This window comes from Mus musculus, chromosome 6, assembly GCF_000001635.26.
Source record: "Mus musculus strain C57BL/6J chromosome 6, GRCm38.p6 C57BL/6J".
Classification (NCBI taxonomy): Eukaryota; Metazoa; Chordata; class Mammalia; order Rodentia; family Muridae; genus Mus; species Mus musculus.
Genome location: NC_000072.6, coordinates 56,084,719 through 56,108,328, shown reverse-complemented (window position 1 = coordinate 56,108,328; position 23,610 = coordinate 56,084,719). Strand labels below are relative to the sequence as shown.

At 40.3% G+C, this 23,610-nt stretch overlaps 1 protein-coding gene across 22 annotated transcripts in view; it reads left to right on the top strand.

Annotated features, from left to right (window-relative positions):
- Pde1c (phosphodiesterase 1C) overlaps positions 1 to 23,610 on the top strand; it is a 582,713-nt gene that overhangs the window by 544,182 nt on the left and 14,921 nt on the right. For 15 of the 22 annotated variants that reach the window (XR_003956167.1, XR_003956169.1, XR_003956168.1 and 12 more), the window contains one exon: positions 16,898 to 16,966. Coding sequence is in view for 15 of the 22 variants with exons in the window: in XM_006505730.4 (XP_006505793.1) it covers positions 16,898 to 16,966 (69 nt within the window). In the remaining 7 variants the exon portion in view is untranslated. Of the gene's footprint in view, positions 1 to 1,465; positions 7,891 to 16,897; positions 16,967 to 23,610 lie in introns of those variants that run through there. The other 7 variants (NM_001159957.1, XM_030255221.1, NM_001159960.1 and 4 more) reach the window with 2 other exon arrangements.

Here is a 23,610-nt window from a genome sequence, read left to right as displayed (position 1 = left end):
ATGTTGGAGGGCTGTCACACTCCTTGTTAGCCAGCCAGGCAGAGCCTACTACGTTTAATGATGGTGCTTTTGAGCAAATTGCCCTCAGCTTCCTTCTAACCAAAGTGTCTTATTTTAAACAAAACAAAACTCTTATGCCATCCATCATAACAAAATTGAGTTTTGGAGGAGTATCTGTGACTGTGATGAGTACCATCTATAAGGAGTCACGTTTATGTATGACCTTAAACTGATAGTGGCAGGGCCTGAGCACTAAGAAGGGAGATCCAGTTTTCAATTCCCTTGTGGACCAAACTGTATAAGCTATAGAAAAATTCTAATTTTCAATGTTACCTTTGGTCTTGTCTCCCTCCCTTGCTGCTAAGTGCTGTCAATAGAGAAGGACTGGCCTAAGGGCTGGGTTTTTTGTTTTTGTTTTTTTTTTTTTTTCTATTATTTCTCCCAAATGGGTGCAGTTGCTAATGGTAAACATAGCAAACATCAAGCCCAGAATAAAAGGAGCAGCAGGAGGTCGGGATCAATGGCCCCTGGAAAACTGAGACTTGGCTATAATTACAATAGATCAGAAGGGGCTGTCCTATCTTGCAACTAGTTTTCTGCCTAATTTCAGCTAAGTCTTATTTAGGAAAGTATCTTAAAGTTTGAAGGGGAAGCTTTCCTTGTCCTGAGATTACTTCTAAGACTGCTGTAGATGAAGCGATTACCCTTCCTAGAGGCTGGAATCCTACACTGTCATTCCTTTGGGGCCCTGCACAGCAGGGAACTTTTCCAACAGGGAAGGATGACTTACTGGAACACCAGTGCCTGCCAGTCCTACAGGGGCTGTTGCTTTAAGGCTTTGAGGATAAGCGGGATAGAGTTCACCAGGTGAAAAAAAAAATCCCAATATTGTCTATTTCCATGAATTTACTTCTGTTTCCATCTTTGTTTTCGTCTTTGACTCTTCCTCTGGATGTGTTTGCATGATGATTTGGGCTGGGGCATTTCTTGTTTGGGAAGTCTTTGGGAAGCTTCTCTGTAAATGGGACAGATATTCTGAGAAGGTTTCTCTTTGCATGGAAACAAGATTGGAGCAATCTGATTTATTCCGATCCCATCAACCATTGAAATACACTAGCCAGACTCTCAGCCACTGTCCTCTCCGTGACAAAAAAAAAAAAAAGTGACTTATTAAACAGTGCTTGAGCTGAATGCCTGTAGACCCAGTTTAGACAGCCCTTGTGTCTGTACATATGTGTCTGGGGCTTAAGGTTCCCTCCTGAGATTTTCCTTATGAATAGAATGCGTCTTGTTTTGGACAGCAGAGCTCTCCTATCTCCCAACTGGTTTTCTGCTATGATTAATCTGAATTGTTCCATTGATTGCCTTGATTTTTTGCCCCAGATTTTCTTTTCCTGAGACCTTGAGGGTAGAGGGGGAGGGAAGGCAGCATTGACACTTTTCTTTTTCTTTTTCTTTCTTTCAGATCCAGAGGAGTAGAAAAGACCTCACATAGACTGAGGCTGCCAGTGTCTCCCGCCATTTTAGCTGAGCTTCTCCATTCTCCTTCTTCCACAAAGACTCATAGCTGGGGAAGGTGTACAGCTTTCAAAGCCAAGTCCCACATTTGGCCTTCTCTCTCCCTCCCAGGGGCCTCTGGGGGTTGGCTTGAGGTCTTAGAATTCTGGGGGATTTCTTTCCCTGAACACACAAAACCCATGTGTGGTTCCTTATGTTCTTTTTATTTTCATTTTGGTTTCCCCCCCATCCCCAGCCCAGCAGAAATCAAACATGAAAGGCCACTTTATAATCCATTACTAGTAATCTGGCTTTCTGGACCTGGTGAAAGACTGCCATTCCGGATGCGCTGAGTGAGACCTGGAGACTGCCGTTTTGTTTTTGTTAATGCTGTTATCTTAGATTGTTGCCTTTCACCCCGGCTCCTGATGGTGAATATAGCCAGACTGGCCTTCATTACGACTACAGTGAAATGCCAATCTCTGGTTCTTTTATTTTTCATCAGTCAACAACTTTCATTTTTTTTTCAGTTTACTTTATGACTTAAAATTAAGAACAATTTTTTCCCATTTGTGTAATACAAAACTGTTTTTTAAAGAGGAGCTTATCCTGTAGGTCTCTGTATTTGATGCTTAATTTATTATCTGTAAATTCATAAATATATACTTGAATGTGTTAGCTGATGACCATATTGCCAGGCGGGTTCCCCAGTGCTGTGACTGGGAAGTACCAATCACTACAATGTCGCTCAAATGTTGACCACTGTCTGTTCATTTTCTTTTGAATATCTATAAATTGGCCTCATTAATTTAAAAATGCTTTAGAAAGGGAAGTGATAAGGGACCCAGAACCAGAGAGATGAGATTCATTTAAATGAGATTTTTAACACTATAAAGGAGTTTATTAATAGCACAAATAGAAAATAAAGATAAGATATTTGGTAGGAAAAGGGAATAAAAGTAGATTTTTCTGAAGCCAAACAGAAAGTGGGATCCAGTGAAATGCAAGGAAGGTGTGATTTTTTTCCCCCCATCATTTGATTTGGATGTATTTTTATTTTATAGTTTTAGGTCCTTTTTGAACATAATGCATGTCTTATAGGATTAATGTTAGGGAAAAAAAAATGAACTAGGTAATAAACTTAGATGAGCTCCACAGATTTAATTTCTATATTAAAAGCATACAGTCAGATATTTTAAAGTATCTGTATTGCTGAAATAAGTTATTAGTGTTTCTTGAGAGGTTAAAGAAGACTGTGTAGGGTCCTTACGACCTCTTGGCTCACAGAAACAGGCTACAGCAGGAAGTCGGGAAGAAAGTTGTTGCCTGGAGCACACAGAACCGATGTTTACTGACTTTTCTCTGTTGGTTGTATATTTGGCCTCATCACAACACTGACACTTCTTCATTGCTCTATCTGCTTTCCTAACTAAACTATGAGCTTTCAGATTTAAATAACTTTGGGAGCATAGATGGAAGGGCCAAATGTCATGATTAGAACAAGCCATGTAATATCTAAGTATTGGAATACAAGGCAGTTTGATGGGCTGTGATATCAAGGAGACAGTAAGAAAGAGTAAGAATGTTGGGGTCCTGGAGAGGCATGGCTGTGAGAGAAGAGTGAGGATGCTCAGGAATTGATGAGGCTGGGTGTTAGTGAAGAGTAAGGATGGGGAGGAACTGCTGAAGGAGATGCTGTGGTAAGAAAGCAGCAGCCCAGTATCATGGGCTATATCTGTGCTGTGTAGGAACAGGGGTCCTACGTACACAGTATTTTGTGTAAATCTCCTACAAAGTTTTATACATTGGCTTCGAATTCAGATGCTTACGCTGCACTAGTGCAAGAAAATGTGCTTATGAGCTGCATGCCACCCAGGGATCACCGGATTACAAACTGTGTTCTTAAAGGTAGACTGATTCCGTGTGTCAATTCAATGCTTGAGTGTATGCAGTCTATGCCTTTGGAACATGGGCCTTTTACCTCACATCTACTCTATATTTTTGTATGTGAAGCACTTGGGCAGTTGATACAGAATGCCTACTGCTTCATTTTATAATCTAGCAAATAATACTACACAATATTTAAAAAGAAATAGGAATATAGCCATTTCTCTAGAATCAGTGAAGATGTAAATGATTTAAATTTGCTGTTAGCCACTAATCTGCTGAAAAAGAATGGGAAAAGAAGGAACAAAAGCTCTGCTAACTCAGTCCCAGCATTCTACTTCTCAAGTGTCAAAGCACATTGACTACACATGCAAAGCCATTTGTTTAGCAGCACACTACTCTGCTCTAAACTCATCCTAGATCTGATACCACATTAGAATAATTATTCCAGGTCAGTATTCACAAGAAGAAACAATATTTCCAAAGCTCTAGCATTTTTTAACGTGGGTTTTGCTTTTCTTGAAACAGCTTCTTCCAAGTTTTGCTTTGATATCCAACCGGCATCATCCCATACCCCAGTTATCATCTTGCTCTGGTTCATGTGCATAGTGCAGCCTTGCACACCAGAGTTACTATAAGAAACCGTGGGCACATCAGTGGCCTCATACTCATTAGTATTACAATAAATACTTTTCATGTTTCTGAGTATAGCTTGATAACTGGAATCACTTCTTGAGTTGTACCTTCATATCACCCAACAAGTCTATATCCAAGTTATGTCACTATGGTCTCATCTCAGGACAGAGGGACTGATCCTTACGGAGTTGTGGTTTTTATTTCTTATTTGTAGCTGCCTTTCCTAGTCTGTGTGTCCCAGTAGCTTATGGCATCAATTAAAAGATACATTTCTAAATCATTAAAGCACTTTTTTCCACTGGCCGTTTTGTTCTTGGAACTTTTAAGAAACTATTGAAGACATCTGACAGGATTCTGCGCACATCTACCTTTATAGACATCATGATAAGCACTAAAGGCAAAGGCAAGCTAGTGTTGCAGATTTATCTCCTTTGTAGAATCTCAGACATCATATTTTCTAACTCCAGCCATGACATTAGAAAGCATAAAAATGAAAAGGGAAGGGTAATGTTATCATACAGTGTGAGGGGAGGGGGCTATTTTGTGCTCCACATTCTGGCACTTGGGAACCTGAACTCTCTTCTCTCATGAGTAAGTTTTCTTTACACAGACTTTATGAGTCAATGGGAGGAGAGATGGGGGGACAAATAAGGTATATCTTCCTCTGGTGTTTGTTAATGTGTGAGTAGACATTTTATAACGAGAAACATTTTATAATGTTCTCCCAATGAGTGTGGGGAAAAAAATAATAAAAAGTAGAAAATCCTTTTCATGATGAGACAGAGAAGATTCCAGGATTGCAAGTCTGAGTGTAGCATAATTTTCCAAATAAAAGAGATTGGGGGAGTACCTTTATTCCCAGTCAGACTCTTCATTCTAACACTGAGATGCCCAGCCACACTGCAGGAATTAGAGGTCTGGTCTGTCACAGTGCCTGTCACCCAGCCAACATTCAGGACACATGGGAGCACTGTCAGATGGAATCATACTGTCCCCTTCCAATTCAAACAAAGTTCAAATTTCCTTTACAACATATTCCAAACCTTCTCCTTCCATGTGGCTGTATTCATGAGACTTGCATTCTGGGTAAATGCAGACATACTTGAATCACAAGGGGAAACAGCAGGCTATTTGGGGAAATTGTCAGAGCTAACAAGTGCATGAAAGTCGATTAATATATTTTCTGTGGCCTTTAATTTTGAGAAAGAACAACAAAAACAAAACAAAAAAATGAATAAATAAAATCAATGAAATGAGGTTCTTCAGAGACTGAACCAGGAGGGATAATGCCACAGAACTGCAGGAAGTGCTCATGACTCTGCTTAGAATCCAAGCTGAAACTTGGACGCTCTTGAAACAAATGGGAAATACTATCAATGCAGCATGAGAAATCACTGCAGGGTTTGCTCTGCTACCGTGGTGGGCACAACGCCCAGCTGCAGTGAAGCTGAGTGTTATTGAATATAATGTTTCAATAATGATGTTATATTGGTTCTTATTCTTGAACAAATGGAAAATTATACTTGTAATCCATCAACAGCGATCCGTGATTAAAGGCCTCATTATCACTGAGAAAGAGAGCATAATGAGCTGCCAGTTATGAACAGCAACAACGTTCCTGTGAAACCAGGGGACTCATTACCCTATGTCCAAGCAGAAACACTGGTGGGCACAGAGGTGGCCCTGAAGTCAGGATATAACCAGGGCCACCTACTGATTTGACTGCAGTGTTTAGCAAATGTGAGTAAGGTTAGAAAAATGTGAGCTTCTCAGTGGATCTTTGTATGGGGGATGTTCTCTCCAGGAGATCTCCTGTGATGAGCAAAGCCAGCCTCATTTAAGAACTTGTTTTCTCAGGAAACAATGGTGAGGCCAGCAGGAGACCTGATCCGAGAAGTTCAAGGTCAGGCTTTAAAGACTGAAGTTCTGATTATCTTCTTATATCAACGCTGCTTCCCATTTTCACTCAAAATATCGGCACACATATTAGAGATGAATTAGCATTCATCCTGACTTTTGTTCAAGTGGAACTGGGTTAACACTGGCAAGGGCAGGTTTCCCTGATACACCTGTTCCCAAACTAAGGGGCCATTGCAGAGTCAGGAACAGGAGAATGGTGGAACCTTTCAGCTCAACCAGAACACACTTACCTAGCTTCTCTGCTGGGGATTCATCTGCCTTCTGTGTGACTGCTGACTGTACCAGTCCACAGTCAGTGTCAGTACTGAGCATCTTTTCTGGAGGGCTCAGGCTCACCCATTGCCTCTGAGGCTCCCACATGGACACACTCTTCATGGGAGCTGAAGTCTACACTTGCAGAAGCACTCACAGGCAAGCTCACTAGAGCCCTGGGGCTGAAATGGCTTTTAACCAAGTGCTCAGGAGGCATACCTCTGCTTATATCTGCTCTTCTTATGTGCTCTATACTAGGGAGGGGGCTTTGTATACTGCTGCCCTTGTCTTCAAATAGGTATACATGTGATATGTGTGATGATATAAAAAACACACACATTAATACTTATAGCTTTATAGTGAAAATCTACAGCCATACATACCATCCAGTGATGGATTCTAGAAACAGACTGTAGAGAATTCCTTTCTTTCTTTTTTTTTTTTTCTTGTTTTGAGGCGATTTTATACAATTTTATATGCTGTAAGATTTTAAAATATTTTTGCTATTTTCATTTGTAGATCTTGGCTCGGGTTGTCTTAGCTCTTTTGTTCCGCTGTACAGGGACACCCGCTTGACTTTTGAAGTATCCTCTCCCTGCTTCATGCCCTTCCCTTCGTGGTTTCCTTTGTGTCTCACATTTTCTGTCATTTCCCAAGTCTCTTCAGTGGCTTCTGTCCAGATAAGCCATGCTACCTGCAGTATCATTTGAGCACAGAGAAACACAAAATAGTGGGGGGGGGGCACATTTTCTAGTGTAATCCAAATGAGGAAGTGTTAAGTGTCTAAAGCAAAGTGAAGAAGCTATACAGGGAGAAAGGGATATATTGGTAAAGGGAGGCAAGGACAAGGAACTCAGAATGGGAGGAAATTTTTCAAAGCAACTTACAGGTTAATACAATGTTTTGTCTTCCTTGATTGTAGGACATTTTTTTTTTTCTGTTACAAGGGTTTTTTCCTCTGGATGTTATGTTCTCATCATGAGTCTGTAGACTCACTCATTCCTTGTAGGGAGCTTCTCTCCCCTGCCTATATAGGAATAGAAGGTAGAAACCCTTTCTAAGCCTTAGATGTTGCTGCTGTTCAGATCCAGACGGCTAGATTTGTGACAAGTGTCTAAAATGCTGTCAAGAACATTTAGCAGAACTCTGAAGAAAGAAGGCTGCCAGCCTGCCAGACTTTTCCCAGATTAGGCCACATACCTAGTTGTTGGGAGAGGGGGAGTTAAGAAATGTATGGTTGTGGTACTGCAGATGCCTTTCCAAAAAGGAAGATCGGAAATGGCTTGTGTTTACTTCATGGCACAATATCATGTACTTCCCTGATGTGAGGGAGTCTCAGGCAGACATAGTGCAGGTTTCAGCTTGCATGTATCCATCACAGAGCAAGGGAATGGCCATCCATTCTAAGGAAAAGTATTCTGTCCCCTATGGTGCTGTACCGTCATGCTAATTGTTCACACACTGTAACATCACACCTCCAAATGCAAAATCGAAGCACGGGATTCATGTAAAAACAGAGAGTGCCAAACTGCTGTTAAAACATTTAAAAATATGTTTATTGTAAATCTTTATTGCACAAAAGAGCCTGATAATCCTTCATGTATAATTCCCCCTAACATCTAGTAATAAATAATTGTATGTTCCTCTAATTGTCAAATAAAGACATTAGTTAACCTCTTTATTGGAATTTGAAACAAAGAGATGGCTGTGTTTTTCTCGGAGTTGTTGTCTACTCTCTATGCCAAATCTGGGGCTGTCCGAACCTGCTCTACCACCATTACTTACACCCTCCTGAATCCTGGGTAATGTTCAAATAGCAACCACTTCTATTGCACACTAGGGGTTACTCACAGTAGGCCGCCGTGTTTGTAAAGTCTTCATGGGGGTTAAGGTTATGTTCAATGCGTTATCAGAAGCTAAGGTTGCTGTCCTAGAGTTAGGTTGGCTTCCAAGTAATTTTTTCACTTAGTACAATGGTATCATAATCCTGAATGCCAACTTTCAAATTCTAAATTATTTTCTTCCTCCATTCTTGGAAATGTTTTCCTTTCCTTTTAAACAGAGTAGCATTAGTTTGCCCATTATCATTGTCTATAAGGAGAGATGCCATTTACTGTCATAAGATCTGCAACCAGCAACTAAGAAGCAGCCCTTGTGGTGATGGACTGTATCACACAATCACTACTCAGTGTGGCTCTGCATATTATTCACACAGTAACTCTGCTGTATTACTACCTGCCTTGCCAGTTTATAAATTATAACCTTTAGCTATGTACTTCTTCCCTGTGGGATCTGGTTGTTTAATTATAAAAGTGCTGTTATCAGATCATCAACAAGAACTTAGTTACTTGTACTACCCCACCCCACAATTAATCACTGCCAGCATTTCACTGCGTTTCCTTAAGGTCTTTGACTGTGCACACTTTACTATGTGTAAACTACTCTGTTTACATAGTTAAGGTGATGCAGTGTACCTAAGTTATCACTATGACTCATTTCATATAATATTAACGTGTAAACATTATCCTGTTTTTTAAGCCTCCTCATTCATATAATTTTAGCACAAACATAAATGCATCTAGTATCTCTAGTATTTATTTAGTAGTATTTATTTAACCACCTCTCTGCTATTGATCAATGAAGTTGGACGTTTTTATTTTAGCATATGTATTCTAAATAACAGAAACGAATCTGTCTGAATATTAGATTTTGTCACATTTTAGAATATCGTTCCTGAACAAGTTGTTAGATGTTCAGCTATAGGTTTAAACATTGCAAATACTGTGGGGGTGTCCAATTTCTTAGCACAATCAAATGTTAAAAGAGCTATATTTAAGCAGCATAAATAAATGCTGATGTGTGAAGAGCTCGTTGTATTTTGCAAAGAGAAAACAAGTCTCGCCAGAGCAAACATAGAACTGATGGTGTAGTGTGGGAAAGTACACTGCAGGTACGAGCTCTGGGCATGCGTACATTGCTGGAGAATAACCCTTTGGGAGACTCAGTTTGAGATCTCCTAAGCTGCTGTGATTCTACAATGAAAGAGAACTTAATGCCCTTTCTTTTAGGATATAAAAAGAAAACACAAGTGATCATTTGTTCTGAGACATCAGCCTACTACAAATGGCCGAGTAGAACACAACAATGTCAGTAGGTACACTTAGCAACAATGGCCAGAAAGTTATGACTACTGTAAGAGCAGGCATTTATAATATGCTCAAAAACATAGATTTAAAATGCCTACTATGTCAATATCCTTTGCCATCATGGCCTTTCTATACCCATGCTGCCCAGTGGGTTGTATTTATAGCAGTACCATTCAGGAGGATGATATTTGGACTCACAGGCACTTAAACCACTCTTTTCCCCTCAGGCTTGAGCTTGTGCCACCCATCTTTGTAGAAGGGAAATGAAATGGTTGAGTTCAGTCACAAATCATTGGGGTTTCTCACTAACCTCAGGCTGTCCTGTCTTAGGAACGTGTGTTCACTGTGTGGGTGGCAGCCTTGACTGTCACTTCCATCTCCATCCCATTTCCAGTCTCCTGAATAATTGGATTCATTGCCTTTCAGCTGAGGGAGCCAAGGACATTAATTTGAAATATCTGAAAGCTATTCGTTTGTCAAAAGACACCAGTCACACGAGTCGCCCTGGTGACATTTCTGCCCCGAGCTGACTGATTAGATAGTTTACTCTCTAAACATTCACTGTAGATCAAGGACAATTTAATTCTTGGCTTTAAAATGTCCCTTTCCAACCATGACATATTTCCATGTGCATATGCGCATTGCATTATTAGCACTGACAAGCACACACACACCATACACACACACACACACACACACACACACACACACACACACACACTTCCCTTAGAGTAAAACCCAAACACTTACATTATTATACTCCATTGTTTACAAAGCACACTTGCATGAGTATTGTTACCTGACCCTCAAAGTTTTATCCTGAAATAGATGTTTTTAAACCTTAATAGTTGACAAAAATGAAATAAAGTCTGTTTCAATGTACTTGCTTATTCTTTTGTATGCCTTGCCTACTTATAAAATATTTGCGAATTCTAAAGACTCATAACTTGAATAGACTCTTTAAATTAAGAAAGCAGAATAAAGGCTGGGAAGATGGCCCACATGGTTGATAAAGTGTTCATCTTCAGAACATAATCACACCAGTTTCATTTCCAGAACCCACATTAAAGAAAAGCTGGGTGGTATAGCACTCAAAGGGTGAAGATAGGTGGAACTCTGGGCCTTGCTGGACAACCAGTCTACTGTATGTGTGTGAGGAGACACCGTGACTAAGGTAACATTTTATAAGAGGAAGCATTCAATTTGGATTATAGATGGTAGTAGAGTTCATGACAGACAGACAGAAAGAGAGACAGAGAGAGAGACCAGGTCTGGTGTGGGCATTTGAAATCTCAAAACCCATCCCCAGTGACACAACTCCTATACCCAGACCTCACCTACTTTAACATAACCACAGCTCCTAATCCTTCCCAGTTCCACTAACCAGGGTACCAAGCATTCAAATTTAAAAGATTATCGGAGCTGTTATTGTTCAAACCACCATACCTACTCAATGAATTCCAGACCATTGAAATATTCTGTTCTAAAACCGTGGTGGACAGTGACTGAAGAATGACAACTGATGTTGTTCTGTGGCCTACACACTTATGTGTGCATGCATACGTACATGCACACATGAACCCACATACATATGTAGAAAGAATGAGAAGGGGCAGAGGGCAAAAAACAAAAAGAAAAAAGAAAAAAGAAAAGGCAGAATAAGAGTGGAAGGATAAAGGGAAACTATTAGCCCAGGAAATTGTCTTTATGTGGAAATGCAGGGCAAAGAGCCTCCCCAGTTTGCAGTAATAAGTCATAAGCCAGATCTGAGTTTTCTGAAAACCTAAAGATACATGAGCAGAAATGACTTAAAAATAGCATCTGTGAGGCCAAAGCGTATTGGTTGTTCAGAAGAAAGATGGCTCCTCTCTTCAACTCAAAACAGTCTCTTCACTGAGTATTCATTTACACTGGAATTGCCAGGCCAAGCCCATCCCACCGATACCTCACTCCTAATTAAAGGGCTCAAATGTCTGCAGATGGCACTGTGACCCTCACTCTCCATAGGCTGACAAACACTGACAGAGTGAATATGGAGTCCCTGATGGAGCTGCCACAGGGAATCAAACATTCCCAGTATGAACATGAGGGGGTCATTCACATTCAAACCACAACATTTCATTCCCTGGCTCCCATAGGCTTGTAGCCATATAAAGCAAAGTGCATTTAGTCTGACTTCAAAAGTCCCCAGTCTTCCACAGTCTCAAGACTGTTTAAAAGTCTAAAAAGACCAAAGGCTCAAATCAAAAGGCTTAGATTCCAGCTCTGTTAACTACAGCACAATTTTTTTTTCTGGTGTTTGAAGTTCTCAGTAGACATCTCTCAGTTCTGGCATCTCCAACATCTTGGAGTCTCTTACACAATCAAGGCTTCACTTTCACAGCTTGAGGCCATGGCAAGCAGGGGACTCCCTGCCACAAGCCTGCCCTCAGCTAGTGGCTTTCTTTAACTGCCGAGGAAGAGTCTACAACCTCTTTATTATGGCTTCCTTGACTCTATACTCAGAATCACATGGTTGGAATCTGACCAGTTCTGCTTGCCTGGGATGGAACTTGGCCCCCTGCATGTATTTGCATAAGCTTTGATTTATTGGTACTTTTTTGTTGTTGTTGTTGCATAAGCTCTCCTTTAATTCTATGGGCTCCTTATTAAGAGTTGGAAGCTTGGTTGAGTGGGGTCTGCCCCTGAGGCCATCTCTCCCTTTACTCCATTTTGCATCAGACTTTCTTTAAGCTTTTCATCTCGTTGAACACAAAATTTATGTCCAACATTGAATTTCCTGGTGATCTTTTTCTCCTTGAACTCAGCATTTTGTATTTCTTTTTACCCTGTGAGCTCTTTTTCATTGTAGATCTGCATAAGAATGATCACTAATAACCACAGGACAAAGACAACGTGAATACTAGGCTATCTTAAAATCTACTCTGCTAAGGGATTTAATCTCAAAGTCTTCAATTTAACCTCCAGAAGATTTTTAAGAGAAAGGGCAGAAAATAATCACATGCTTTGCCAAAATATCACAGTGGTTTCTAGCCTTTAGCTAATATTGTTCCCATATGAAACTTCTTGAACTGGGCTGCCAGTATCCACATTGCTCTCAGCATTACTGCCTTCCAAGCTCCTACATGGATGGCCCATTAAGCCCTGCTTATAGCATTCAACTGCTTTTCTAGCCTGTCTTAGGATTTACATTGTTGTGGACAGACACCATGACCAAGGCAACTCATATAAGGACATCATTTAATTGGGGCTCTGTACTGGCTGGTTTTGTGTCAACTTGACACAAGCTGAAGTTATCACAGAGAAAGGAGCTTCAGTTCAGGAAATACCTTCTTGAGATTCAACTGTGGGGCATTTCCTCAAATAGTAATCAATGGGGTAGGGCCCAATGTGGGTGGTGCCATCCCTAGGCTGGTAGTCTTGGGTTCTATAAGAGAGCAAGCTGAGCAAGCCAGAGGAAGCAAGCTAGTAAGAAACATTCCTCCCTGGCCTCTACATCAGCTCCTGCTTCCTGACCTACTTGAGTTCCAGTCCTGACTTTCTTTGGTGATGAACAGCAATGTGGAAGTGTAAGCTGAATAAACCCTTTCCTCCCCAACTTGCTTCTTGGTCATGATGTTTGTGCAGGAATACCCATCATATACTACCAAATAAAAGCACTAGTACCATGAATCGGTTATATCATTTGAATTGGTGGCTAAAGGGGTCTCATAGACACCTGAAACATAACAGGTTTTTGTCAAAACTATTGGTTACCCTCCACAACTTGATGATAAAACCTTGTTGACAAAGACACCAAATACTTATGTCACAGAACATGGAGCAATCAACCATAAGTTTCACCTCTACTGACAGCCATTCACAGTGATGGAAAGTGCTATCTATCCTGCTGGAGGAGAAAATTAATTACTAATCTCACCCACATATCTTATTCTGCAAGCTACAACAGTGCCCTGCCAGTATTATGGGAATCCCACCAGAGATAACCACTCAGACACAGTTTATAGCCAACTGAAAGTATTTATCCCAACCAGCTGGGACTATACTCAGGTATACAGAACCTAAGTGTATCCCCAAGTATTTAGAGCAGGGGGCTTTTAAAGGCAAAAACCGTTGTTTGGTATCTTATTCTGCAGCTTCAGGCAGATATTTTGTAAAAACAAACAGTTTAACAGAAGCTAAGATAAATAGTTAGCTGGAAATGGAGATTTGAAACCAAAAAATAGGTATTTTTATAGAGGCAAGATAAGTTAGCTGGGGCAGCTTGGCTGTGGGTTATTTGAATAAAGAAGGGCAATTTTACATAAAATTCTTCATCAAGGAGATCAAATTCTAGTTAAAGTGAAGTTGCCTCAGCAAGAGGAAAAGATGAAAGGAGCTATGCACTGTCTTGCTCTGTCATGCCTGCAGGATATGTCCATGGTGCAAGAACATCATGAATGTTGTGAGTGTAACCAGCCAAGCCCACTCTATGAGATGGAACAAATACTTGACATTGTTAATGAAGCCAAGAACTTGAAACTATATAGGGCATGAACTGTAGGCAAAAGCTTGTGGGACCATAATGGCTCAGGACCATAGAGGAAGGGTCCAGGAAGCTTCAATCCTGGATATCCCAAATATGAGGACAACAAGAGTTGGCTCCCTCCCCCTCCCAACCTGGTGCCATAAAGCTAGCTGCCCCACCATCAAACCTAGCACGAATTTATTACTCTGACAGTTATTGGGCTTCATTCCTTGTTTGAGCTCATAAGGTCTTCTCCTCCTTGACCCTACAGCCCCTGAGTATGTAGATAAAGCACCTTCTAATACCCCTGTCCAGGCCAATGGACAGGTCCACGCAAACCTTGGCCCAGAGATCGTGGCCATCTTCCCAGGAGCATAAATACCATTTCACTATCCCACCCTCCCCCAAATAAACAAAACAGTCCCCCAAAGCTGTTCCCAGGTGTGGTTTTTGCCTGTACATTCATTGCTGATGGAGATCCTGTACTACACCCGCCTATACTGGATTAAGGTTCCCTCTCTCTACCCCAGCTTGGTGTACAACAAGCTAGATTGCCCCAGATAGGGTAGTAGACACTGGGCAGCAAAAACTAACTACTGCTATTTTGCTATGTGAACATAAAGCAACTCTTAAAGATACATTGTTGTACTTATATATCAGTGTGTTACTCAACCCTCATCAGAGAAACATCTTCTCACAGGCAATTAACGCTGAGTCTCACAGCTGGACAATGTACAAAGTGAAAGACTTTGGATCACTTAACCCTAAATGGAATGTCTTAATCACACCTCCCCCATCAAGAAATCAATGTGGAAGAGATTGTAAAAGCCAGAGATTATGGACAACCTCAAGGGGAAAAATATCTTTAGACATTAAAAAAAAAACTCATGCATGTTTGAACTCACAGAGATTGAGACACCATGCATAAGACCTGCACAAACTCAAGCCATACAAGATCTCAGCATAGAAAAGCATAAGTGGGCCAAGAGTGCTACCTCTAGGCTATTGATAGCTACTGGAAGAGGAAAAATCAGTTTTCTTCAGTGGAGTGACAAGGGGTGGCAACCACACTCTAGGGCAAGCCGCATGCTCAAGAGCAGATAACCAATACAAATTGGACCCCATGATTCTTGTTTTGTTTTGTTCGTTTTTAGAGAGAGAGGAAGGGAGAAAGAGGGGGTGGGGGAGAGGGAGAGACAGAGACAGAGAGAGATGATGTTGGATTGTGAGGATCTTGAGGGTGTTGAGGGAGGAGAAAAGAAAACAGTCCCTGGTACTGTACAGAAGCTGTGCCTCTACACCTTGCAGAAGCTATGTCTCTGCACTATACCAGGAGACTGTAGAGCAGGAAAACCTCACTGATTACCCACACATCTCCAGTTCTGGGTTCATACTTCCTCTGATGCTGATCCCTCTTGTTATCTTTACCTGGACCAAGATAGCATGGTTTAACTCATTAGTACAACTTCTAAGCACCCCAGTTCTCTGCACCCACCTATACTGGATGTGACTTTACTAATAGTTTGAGTGTGGTGGTTTGAATGACAGTGGTGGTCCCCATTTGTTTAAATATGTGGTTTGTGAAACTTTAGGAAGACTTAAGAGATGTAGCCTTGGGGGAGGAGGTGTGTCCCTGTGGGGTGGGTGGTGGGTTTTCAAGACTTGTGTCATTCTCAGTGTTCCTTCTCTACTTCCTACTTGAGAATGGAGATGTGAATTCTCAGCTATTTCTGTTGTCATGTCTTTGTTCTACTATCATGGACTCCAATTGTCTGAAACCATAAGACAAATTAAATGCTTTCTTTCATAAGCTGCCTTAGTCATGCTGTTTTGTTAAGCAATAGGAAAGTAGCTAAGATATTGGGCAATTGCAGGAACTCGTAACAGAAATAACATTGGCTTATGTATATTCTTTGCTTATTTTTTTTTTCTGAACACACATGGTGATACATGCCTGTAACTCAATTCTCAGGAGACTGAGATAGAAGAATACTGAGGTCCAGGGTAGCATGAGTTACAAAGTGAAACACTGTATGGTTCAACCAAAAGAACTATCTTCACATCTCTTTGAAGGGATCATCATATGTGTTGCTGCTGAGTTATGGTTTCCATGCTTCTTTCTCTTCAATATGGATGATAAAATGAAGTAACAAAAAAATCTAAGCAAATAGTATTTATAACTATATAATATATGTGTATATAATTGTCTACATCACTTGATTTTTTATATATAAATATTTGTATGTGTGTGTTTAAGATGTATGTGTGTGAGAAATGCGTTCCTTTAATGAACAATTCTGTCTTCCTTTGTTTTGTTCCTTTGATTTGCTTCCTTTTTTCTTTTTCATTTTTTAAATCTTATCCTGGAGGCTGTCTCTTCATTTCTTCATGACACATTCACCTGCTTATATGAAGAAAGATACTGACTTTGCAAATGAAGTTAGTCACCATCTGCTGGAAGCTTGAGGACCCTGCTAACATAACATCAGTGGTTTCCTCAGTTTCTGAGTGCACTAACATACCCTACTTTGCCAGAAAACATAGACATAGTTGTTCACTCATTTCCTGGTGAAGATCTGAGAATCAGACAGATCCCTTTCATGATCCAGTTCCAGGAACAAGCTGTAGTTAAAACATATTTTAAATCCCTGATTGCTCAGTTCTAAATTCCAAACTTTCCATTTCCCAACTGCTGATTCCCACCCTACATACACATTATAACTTCGTGGAGCTTTAAACTATTATAGTCTCCACTCTAGAACACTGAAATTGGCATCTCTTGTAACTACATACTTATCAATAATCTCTACTAATACTGAAGTGTTCTGCTCAAGAGCATTGGTACCTACCATGCCAAACTACTATCCAAAATACTAAGTATAATCCCACAAAGGTACAAGCTGAACTTCTGGCTTCTCTGTGCCATAGAATACACACCTGTAACCTTGACCAGCCATCTTCTACATGGTATTTTCAGGTCCAGACATCTGTATCAGCTGAGCGTTTGCCAGTCCTGATTATACTTTCCTTATCTTCTCTTTCCTATTCATAGGTACAAAGAAGCGTTCTCATGGCTCACCTGCTCCGAGCACTAGTTCCACAAGTCGCATTACCTTGCCAGGTAGGTAAATGACATTGCCCTATTATCTCAGTGACCACACTCAACAGAAAGCACTAGTGTTTCAAGAGTTGGCAGCAGCATCTGTAGAAAAGCCTCTGTTCAAGTCCAGCTTATCAGGGAGTGTTGTGTCTGTTGCTTTCACTTGTGAGTTTCTTCCAGATGTGACCATGTTGTTTCCCACACAATCTTCCACTCAGCAATGGACAGAGGGGAACTGTGCTCTCTTTTGTGCAGGCTATGAAGTATCTACTTCTGAGAATCAGGTAGTTCAAGGAAAATGGATGGGCAGAGAGAGATAGAGAGAGGTAGAGAGATAGAGATAGGGGCATGGCTAGGTGGGTAGATAGATAGATGACATATGGATGGAAAGATAGATAGATAGATAGATAGATAGATAGATAGATAGATAGATAGATAGACAGACAGACAGATAGATAGATTAACTTTCAAACCTCCTCTGTGCCCCTTTGTCTTGGAACTTTACTTTTCTCACCTACTTCATTTCTCTAAGGATTAGGACTGACAGTTCTAACACAGTTCATACTGTGTGTGTGTGTGTGTGTGTGTGTGTGTGTGTGTGTGTGTGTGTGTGTGTATACATATGGAAGGCACAGTGAGGGTCTACTATTACAAATATGAAAGTCAATATGACCCAGTTCCCTTCTAGGATCTCCTAGGAGAAAATATTCACCCATAATGCTCATATGTATGTTCAAGGAAGACTAATGCCTGCTCCTCGATAGTAGCTTGACATGGGTAGCCTCACACCCCCTATTACAAGCTTAAGTATAGTGGGATTTGTTTTGAGAAAGAGACACTATAAAAGGTAAACATGGACATGGTAATCTTTTTCATAATAATAAGAAAGACTATAGGAAGAAAAATGTTGTTTATTGCTAATGTTACACATTAACTAAGATCCCTTCTGCTTCTAGGTCTTATTACACATTTTTTTCCTTGAATTAAATCTCCATCTTATATAGGATTTTTTTTATCCATTTTGAAATGTCTTCTACATGTTAGTAAATTAACCAATATCTTGGTAATTGGCTAATGTGTCAATGGTTATGTCAGTTTACTTATATATGCAATGATAACTTTTATTATTATACTCATGTTACATTCTTGTCTATAAATATTTGGATTCTAATGAGGGATATTCCTGGGTTAGGAATCCTGGCTTAAGAATTCGTAGATACTTAGATTCTTGTGAAGATTCCTTTTAATAATATTAATTTATCTCTTATTATAATTAATTAATTAATTGCACATTTTGTTATCTTTTTGCCAATGCTGAATATTATGTTTTGCAACTTATTACTTTGGTGGGAAAAATGACAACTCATCCTTATTTTGTTTGCCTTTGTCTTCTTAAAAATATCTTTACTAATGTGAAATTATCTTTTAGATTTCTGCCTTGGGGAATTACTATATTTCAACTATTGTGAGAAGCATATTGTCTTGTGTTTTAATCACTCTGGAATTAGGCTGGTTTGTAATTCATGGTATGTGATAATTTGATTAACATTTTTCTTGCTTGTAGGCAAAAATAATAGCTCACTTCACAATGAGTAGCATTCTTGACAGTGAACCCTAATCCACATTGACCTAGTATTTCACTTTATGATCTGTAGCTCTGTGCACAGGCCTGACCTGTGGATTCCATCATTGTCTGCTAAGGAGCCTTGATTTTTCTCTCTTCTGTGACTGCCTGAAACTAGTTTCCCTTGGCTCATTTCTCTTTGCAGTTTTCTCCAAACCATCTGGGTAAAATTAATATTGTGTGGCACCAATTTTCTTCAAAGTGCTTTTACCTGTTAATAGTTAGCTTTTTTCTACAGTGAAGTTCCTCTTTCTACTTTCTGATCCCCAGACTGCCAAGGTGATAAGCAGATGCCCATCAGTATCCACAAAGCTTCTGTGAGTGAGAGTTGTGGCTCCTTAGAAAGGACCCATCCTCAGTGTCTAGAAGTTATCTTATCATGTGCCTGCTGTGGTTATTGTGCACTTCAGAATTCTGAGCGTCACACCAGCAATGCCAGTGGAAAGTGATCATACCTGCATATTGGAAAGATATCTCATTCTTGAGCCAGGGAGGATCCCAGAGGTCAACCTGGCTATCTACAAGAGTATGCAGACCTGATGTTGACCCACTTGCTGTGCTGAATACTGAGGTAGCTTGTTAGGCTTATATGGCCAATGAATCACCATGATGGAAGCCTTGTCTTTTTATCTGAGTTTGCCAGTCTAGACTTGCCCATAGGTCTTACTTTCTAAGTTCTGGCCATCTCAAAAGCCTATGTGTCAAAATGCATGACACAATTGCAGGGACTTTGTCTAACAGATGCCTCCAATTTGCTAATTATAATCGTCAGCTTTCTTCAACCCCTTCCTACTTCAAGAACTATACATAGTTTCTCCTTCTTATTTGATGGTGTTATGGCTACCTACTCAGATCTGGCTAGGGTCTTCTTAAGTTCTACTTTAAAGGAGCTGGTGATCATACCACAGCTATATTATAGAAAATTTTTAACTATAACCAACAAACAGTAGTTTTAAAAAGCATGGATCATGGAGTCATTTAAATGGACCTAGCTGAAGAGTTTAAGATTTAGGCCTTATCACCATCTTCAAGGCTGAATTGAGTATGATCACACCATCTTCAAGGCTGAATTGAGTATGATCACACCATCTTCAAGGCTGAATTGAGTATGATCACACCATCTTCAAGGCTGAATTGAGTATGATCACACCATCTTCAAGGCTGAATTGAGTATGATCACACCATCTTCAAGGCTGAATTGAGTATGATCACACCATCTTCAAGGCTGAATTGAGTATGATCACACCATCTTCAAGGCTGAATTGAGTATGATCACACCATCTTCAAGGCTGAATTGAGTATGATCACACCATCTTCAAGGCTGAATTGAGTATGATCACACCATCTTCAAGGCTGAATTGAGTATGATCACACCATCTTCAAGGCTGAATTGAGTATGATCACACCATCTTCAAGGCTGAATTGAGTATGATCACACCATCTTCAAGGCTGAATTGAGTATGATCACACCAATCAGCTACAGGCTACTTGATTCAGTCATTAAGTGATGAAACTCTTCTTGTGAATTCTGGTCAGGATAACCTGAGATGTTCATTCCTTGATATATACTCCTCTGCTTCAAACACATGCAAAGATAGACAAAATAGGAAAATGAGCCTGGCACGCCTTTAATCCAAGCACTTGGGAGGCAGAGGCAGATTTCTGAGTTCAAGGCCAGCCTGGTCTACAGAGTGAGTTCCAGGATAGCCAGGACTACACAGAGAAACCCTGTCTCGAAAATAAAAGAAAAAAAAAAAAGAATTAAAGTCTTGAAAGGCAGTGTAAGAGACAAACAGCTCTGGGAAGGAGAAACAAAAGGGACGTACACAGGGTTCACCACAGGACTGATGTTGTGGAACAATTGTGCTCCATAGCCCAAGCAATGTCTGTCAAGAAGTTCCAAAAAGTAGTTAAAAAAAAAAAAAAACCTCTTCTGGGATGCAGGCCTGATATAATAGGGACCTAGTCAGAATACAAGACAGGGACAAGAGAGGTAAAATCTCTGCTGGTGGCCTTTGTTTGGAGCTCTAGCCTGAGCTACTGACCAACGGGCAAACAGTCATGTGCCTTCTTATCAGCAAGGCCAGCACTGGAAGTGAATTTCTAATCCTCCAACTATGACTTGGGGCTTTAGAAACAAAGCATCATCATAAGCCCTTCCCTGGCAGAATATTTAAGGGATCAAATGAAAGTAACTACAAACCCTAGACAGGATGTAGAGCTATCATGGGGGGTGGGGGGCAAAATGGAAAGAAGCACAGAACACAAAACACAGGAATTGCAGTGATAACGTCAGAAGTGATAGGTAAATGGGGCCTTATCAAAATAATATAATTTGGGGCAACTAATATTACCAACTGTGTCTAAAGGCAAATTGAGCAATAGGAAAAATATCGGCAAATAATGTTTGAGTAGGGGTTAGTTTCTAGAATGTATAGTGGACTTGAGCAGCTCAACAGTAAAAGCCCAAGAGCCAAGCTCACGAATGGACAAGGAGAAGAAGAAGTAGTTTCTCACAGAACTTCAAATGACCAATGAATGTATAACTAGATGACCAAGCAGCATCCTTAGTCAGAGAAATACAGTTCAAACTTGGTGGGATCTGACTTCAAGTGTAGTGGATGGCAGGAAAAAAAGACGAACAACGACGTTTAAATGAAGCTGAGGAGAAACTGGAATCCTTCCTCAGTGCTGGGCAGTAGCAGAGCCCTTTGGGAAATTTTTACAATGTGTTAAAAAGTTAAATGTATCCAAGTATTCTGGTGTATGCTGGTTGGCATATGTGGGGCAGAGTAAGAGGGATCAAGTGTTGGACAGCAACCCAGACTCAATAGCAAGTTCCAGCCAGCTTAGGCTGCAATGAAAATCCCTGTCGCAAAACAAAATAAAATCTTTTATGTCATCAAATGACCCAGGAATTCTAGATTCGAATGCTAGAGAATCGAAAGCAATTTTCATAGGAAACTTTGTTATCACATATTCACAATAAAGTCTCCCATAGTAGTCCAATGTAGAAACCCATCTACATTCCCAGAAACTGAAAAATTATATTAACAAAATCTCGCATCTATTCCAAATGAATGAACTGCTGATACATTCTGAAGATCCTTGAGAACACTTCTCTCAGTAGAAGCCAGACACAAAAATCTATATGTCAGTGATTCTGTTTGTATGACATATTGCAAGAGACTTGACTTGGGTACTGATGGCATATGCTATGTAGAGAGAGGAGTATGGGGTGGCTTTTCAAGGGCATGGGATTTGTGAGGGAAGGGATTAAACTCTCAGAATTTAGATGATTTTAATGATTGCATAACTCTGTGATTATATGAAAAACTACAAGATGCATATATAAAAAGGTGAATCCTATTGTAAATAATTTACCAGTTGATTAAAAAATGAAAGCATAGGAGGTAAAGGACTGCACATGGCTCAGGAAAGACAGGCCAATGGGAAAGCCACATTCAACACCAGATCTTTTTTTTTTTCCATTTTTTATTAGGTATTTAGCTCATTTACATTTCCAATGCTATACCAAAAGTCTCCCATACCCACCCACCCCCACTCCCCTACCCACCCACTCCCCCTTTTGGCCCTGGCGTTCCCCTGTACTGGGGCATATAAAGTTTGCAAGTCCAATGGGCCTCTCTTTCCAGTGATGGCCGACTAGGCCATCTTTTGATACATATGCAGCTAGAGTCAAGAGCTCTGGGGTACTGGTTAGTTCATAATGTTGTTCCACCTATAGAGTTGCAGATCCCTTTAGCTCCTTGGCTACTTTCTCTAGCTCCTCCATTGGGAGCCCTGTGATCCATCCAATAGCTGACTGTGAGCATCCACTTCTGTGTTTGCTAGGCCCCGGCATAGTCTCACAAGAGACAGCTACATCTGGGTCCTTTCAATAAAATCTTGCTAGTGTATGCAATGGTGTCAGCGTTTGGATGCTGATTATGGGGTGGATCCCTGGATATGGCAGTCTCTACGAGGTCCATCCTTTCATCTCAGCTCCAAACTTTGTCTCTGTAACTCCTTCCATGGGTGTTTTTTTCCCAATTCTAAGGAGGGGCATAGTGTCCACACTTCAGTCTTCATTCTTCTTGAGTTTCATGTGTTTAGCAAATTGTATCTTATATCTTGGGAATCCTAGGTTTGGGGCTAATATCCACTTATCAGTGAGTACATATTGTGTGAGTTCCTTTGTGAATGTCAACACCAGATCTTAATTCAAACAGACCTAAAATGACAACAGCAACAGCAACAACAGCCACAAAATGCATACTTAAAGACTTTGTAGGAGAGTTTCAAAAATGACCTCAAGGATGAGAAAACCTTAAATGATATGGTTATTTCAGAAAACGTACCAGTACCAGCTGCCAACCACCTGGCATCAAATTGTCACTGGCTACAGTCGATGTCAGAAGGCAATGAAGATCTATGCCTTCCACATGCAAGAGGAAACATTAATACCCAGTGAAGGAGGGAGAAAAGGCGCCTTTAATCTTCATTCAGTGTGGACAGTTACAGGATGTGCTATTCTTTAGTCATTGCTGAAAGCATTGAGGGGCACATATCAGAAAGAAGGAAGGTAGAATGGCAGTACACATGTTGCTAAGTGTGTAGGACTATAAAAATACTGTAGTAAAACAGGAAGGAGAAGCTATACATAAAGTCATTGCAGTGTGGAATTGGGAGTACTAATTTCTTCTTTCTCTGGGAAAAACTGAGAAATTTTGTGACTTTCTAACACAAAAGATCATCAGTGAAATAGTTAAATATATAATGTGTAGTATTTTTATGAACTGAATTTTTGGGTCCTGCCCCAATCCCATGTGTTGGAGCCTAATCTACAATAGGATGGTAGGAAATGTGTAAAACTATCTTTTATTCTCCTGATGTAATTGTCATCTCAGAGGCTTACTGCCTCCATCTGGTGATCTAGGCTGAGTCCTGGAAGCTTCTAGCCTCCATACAATCTAATCTAGGCCTATAATGTTTTCAGTCTCTGAGACTTGCTGCTAAATAAGGTCACCCCTTCCTACTT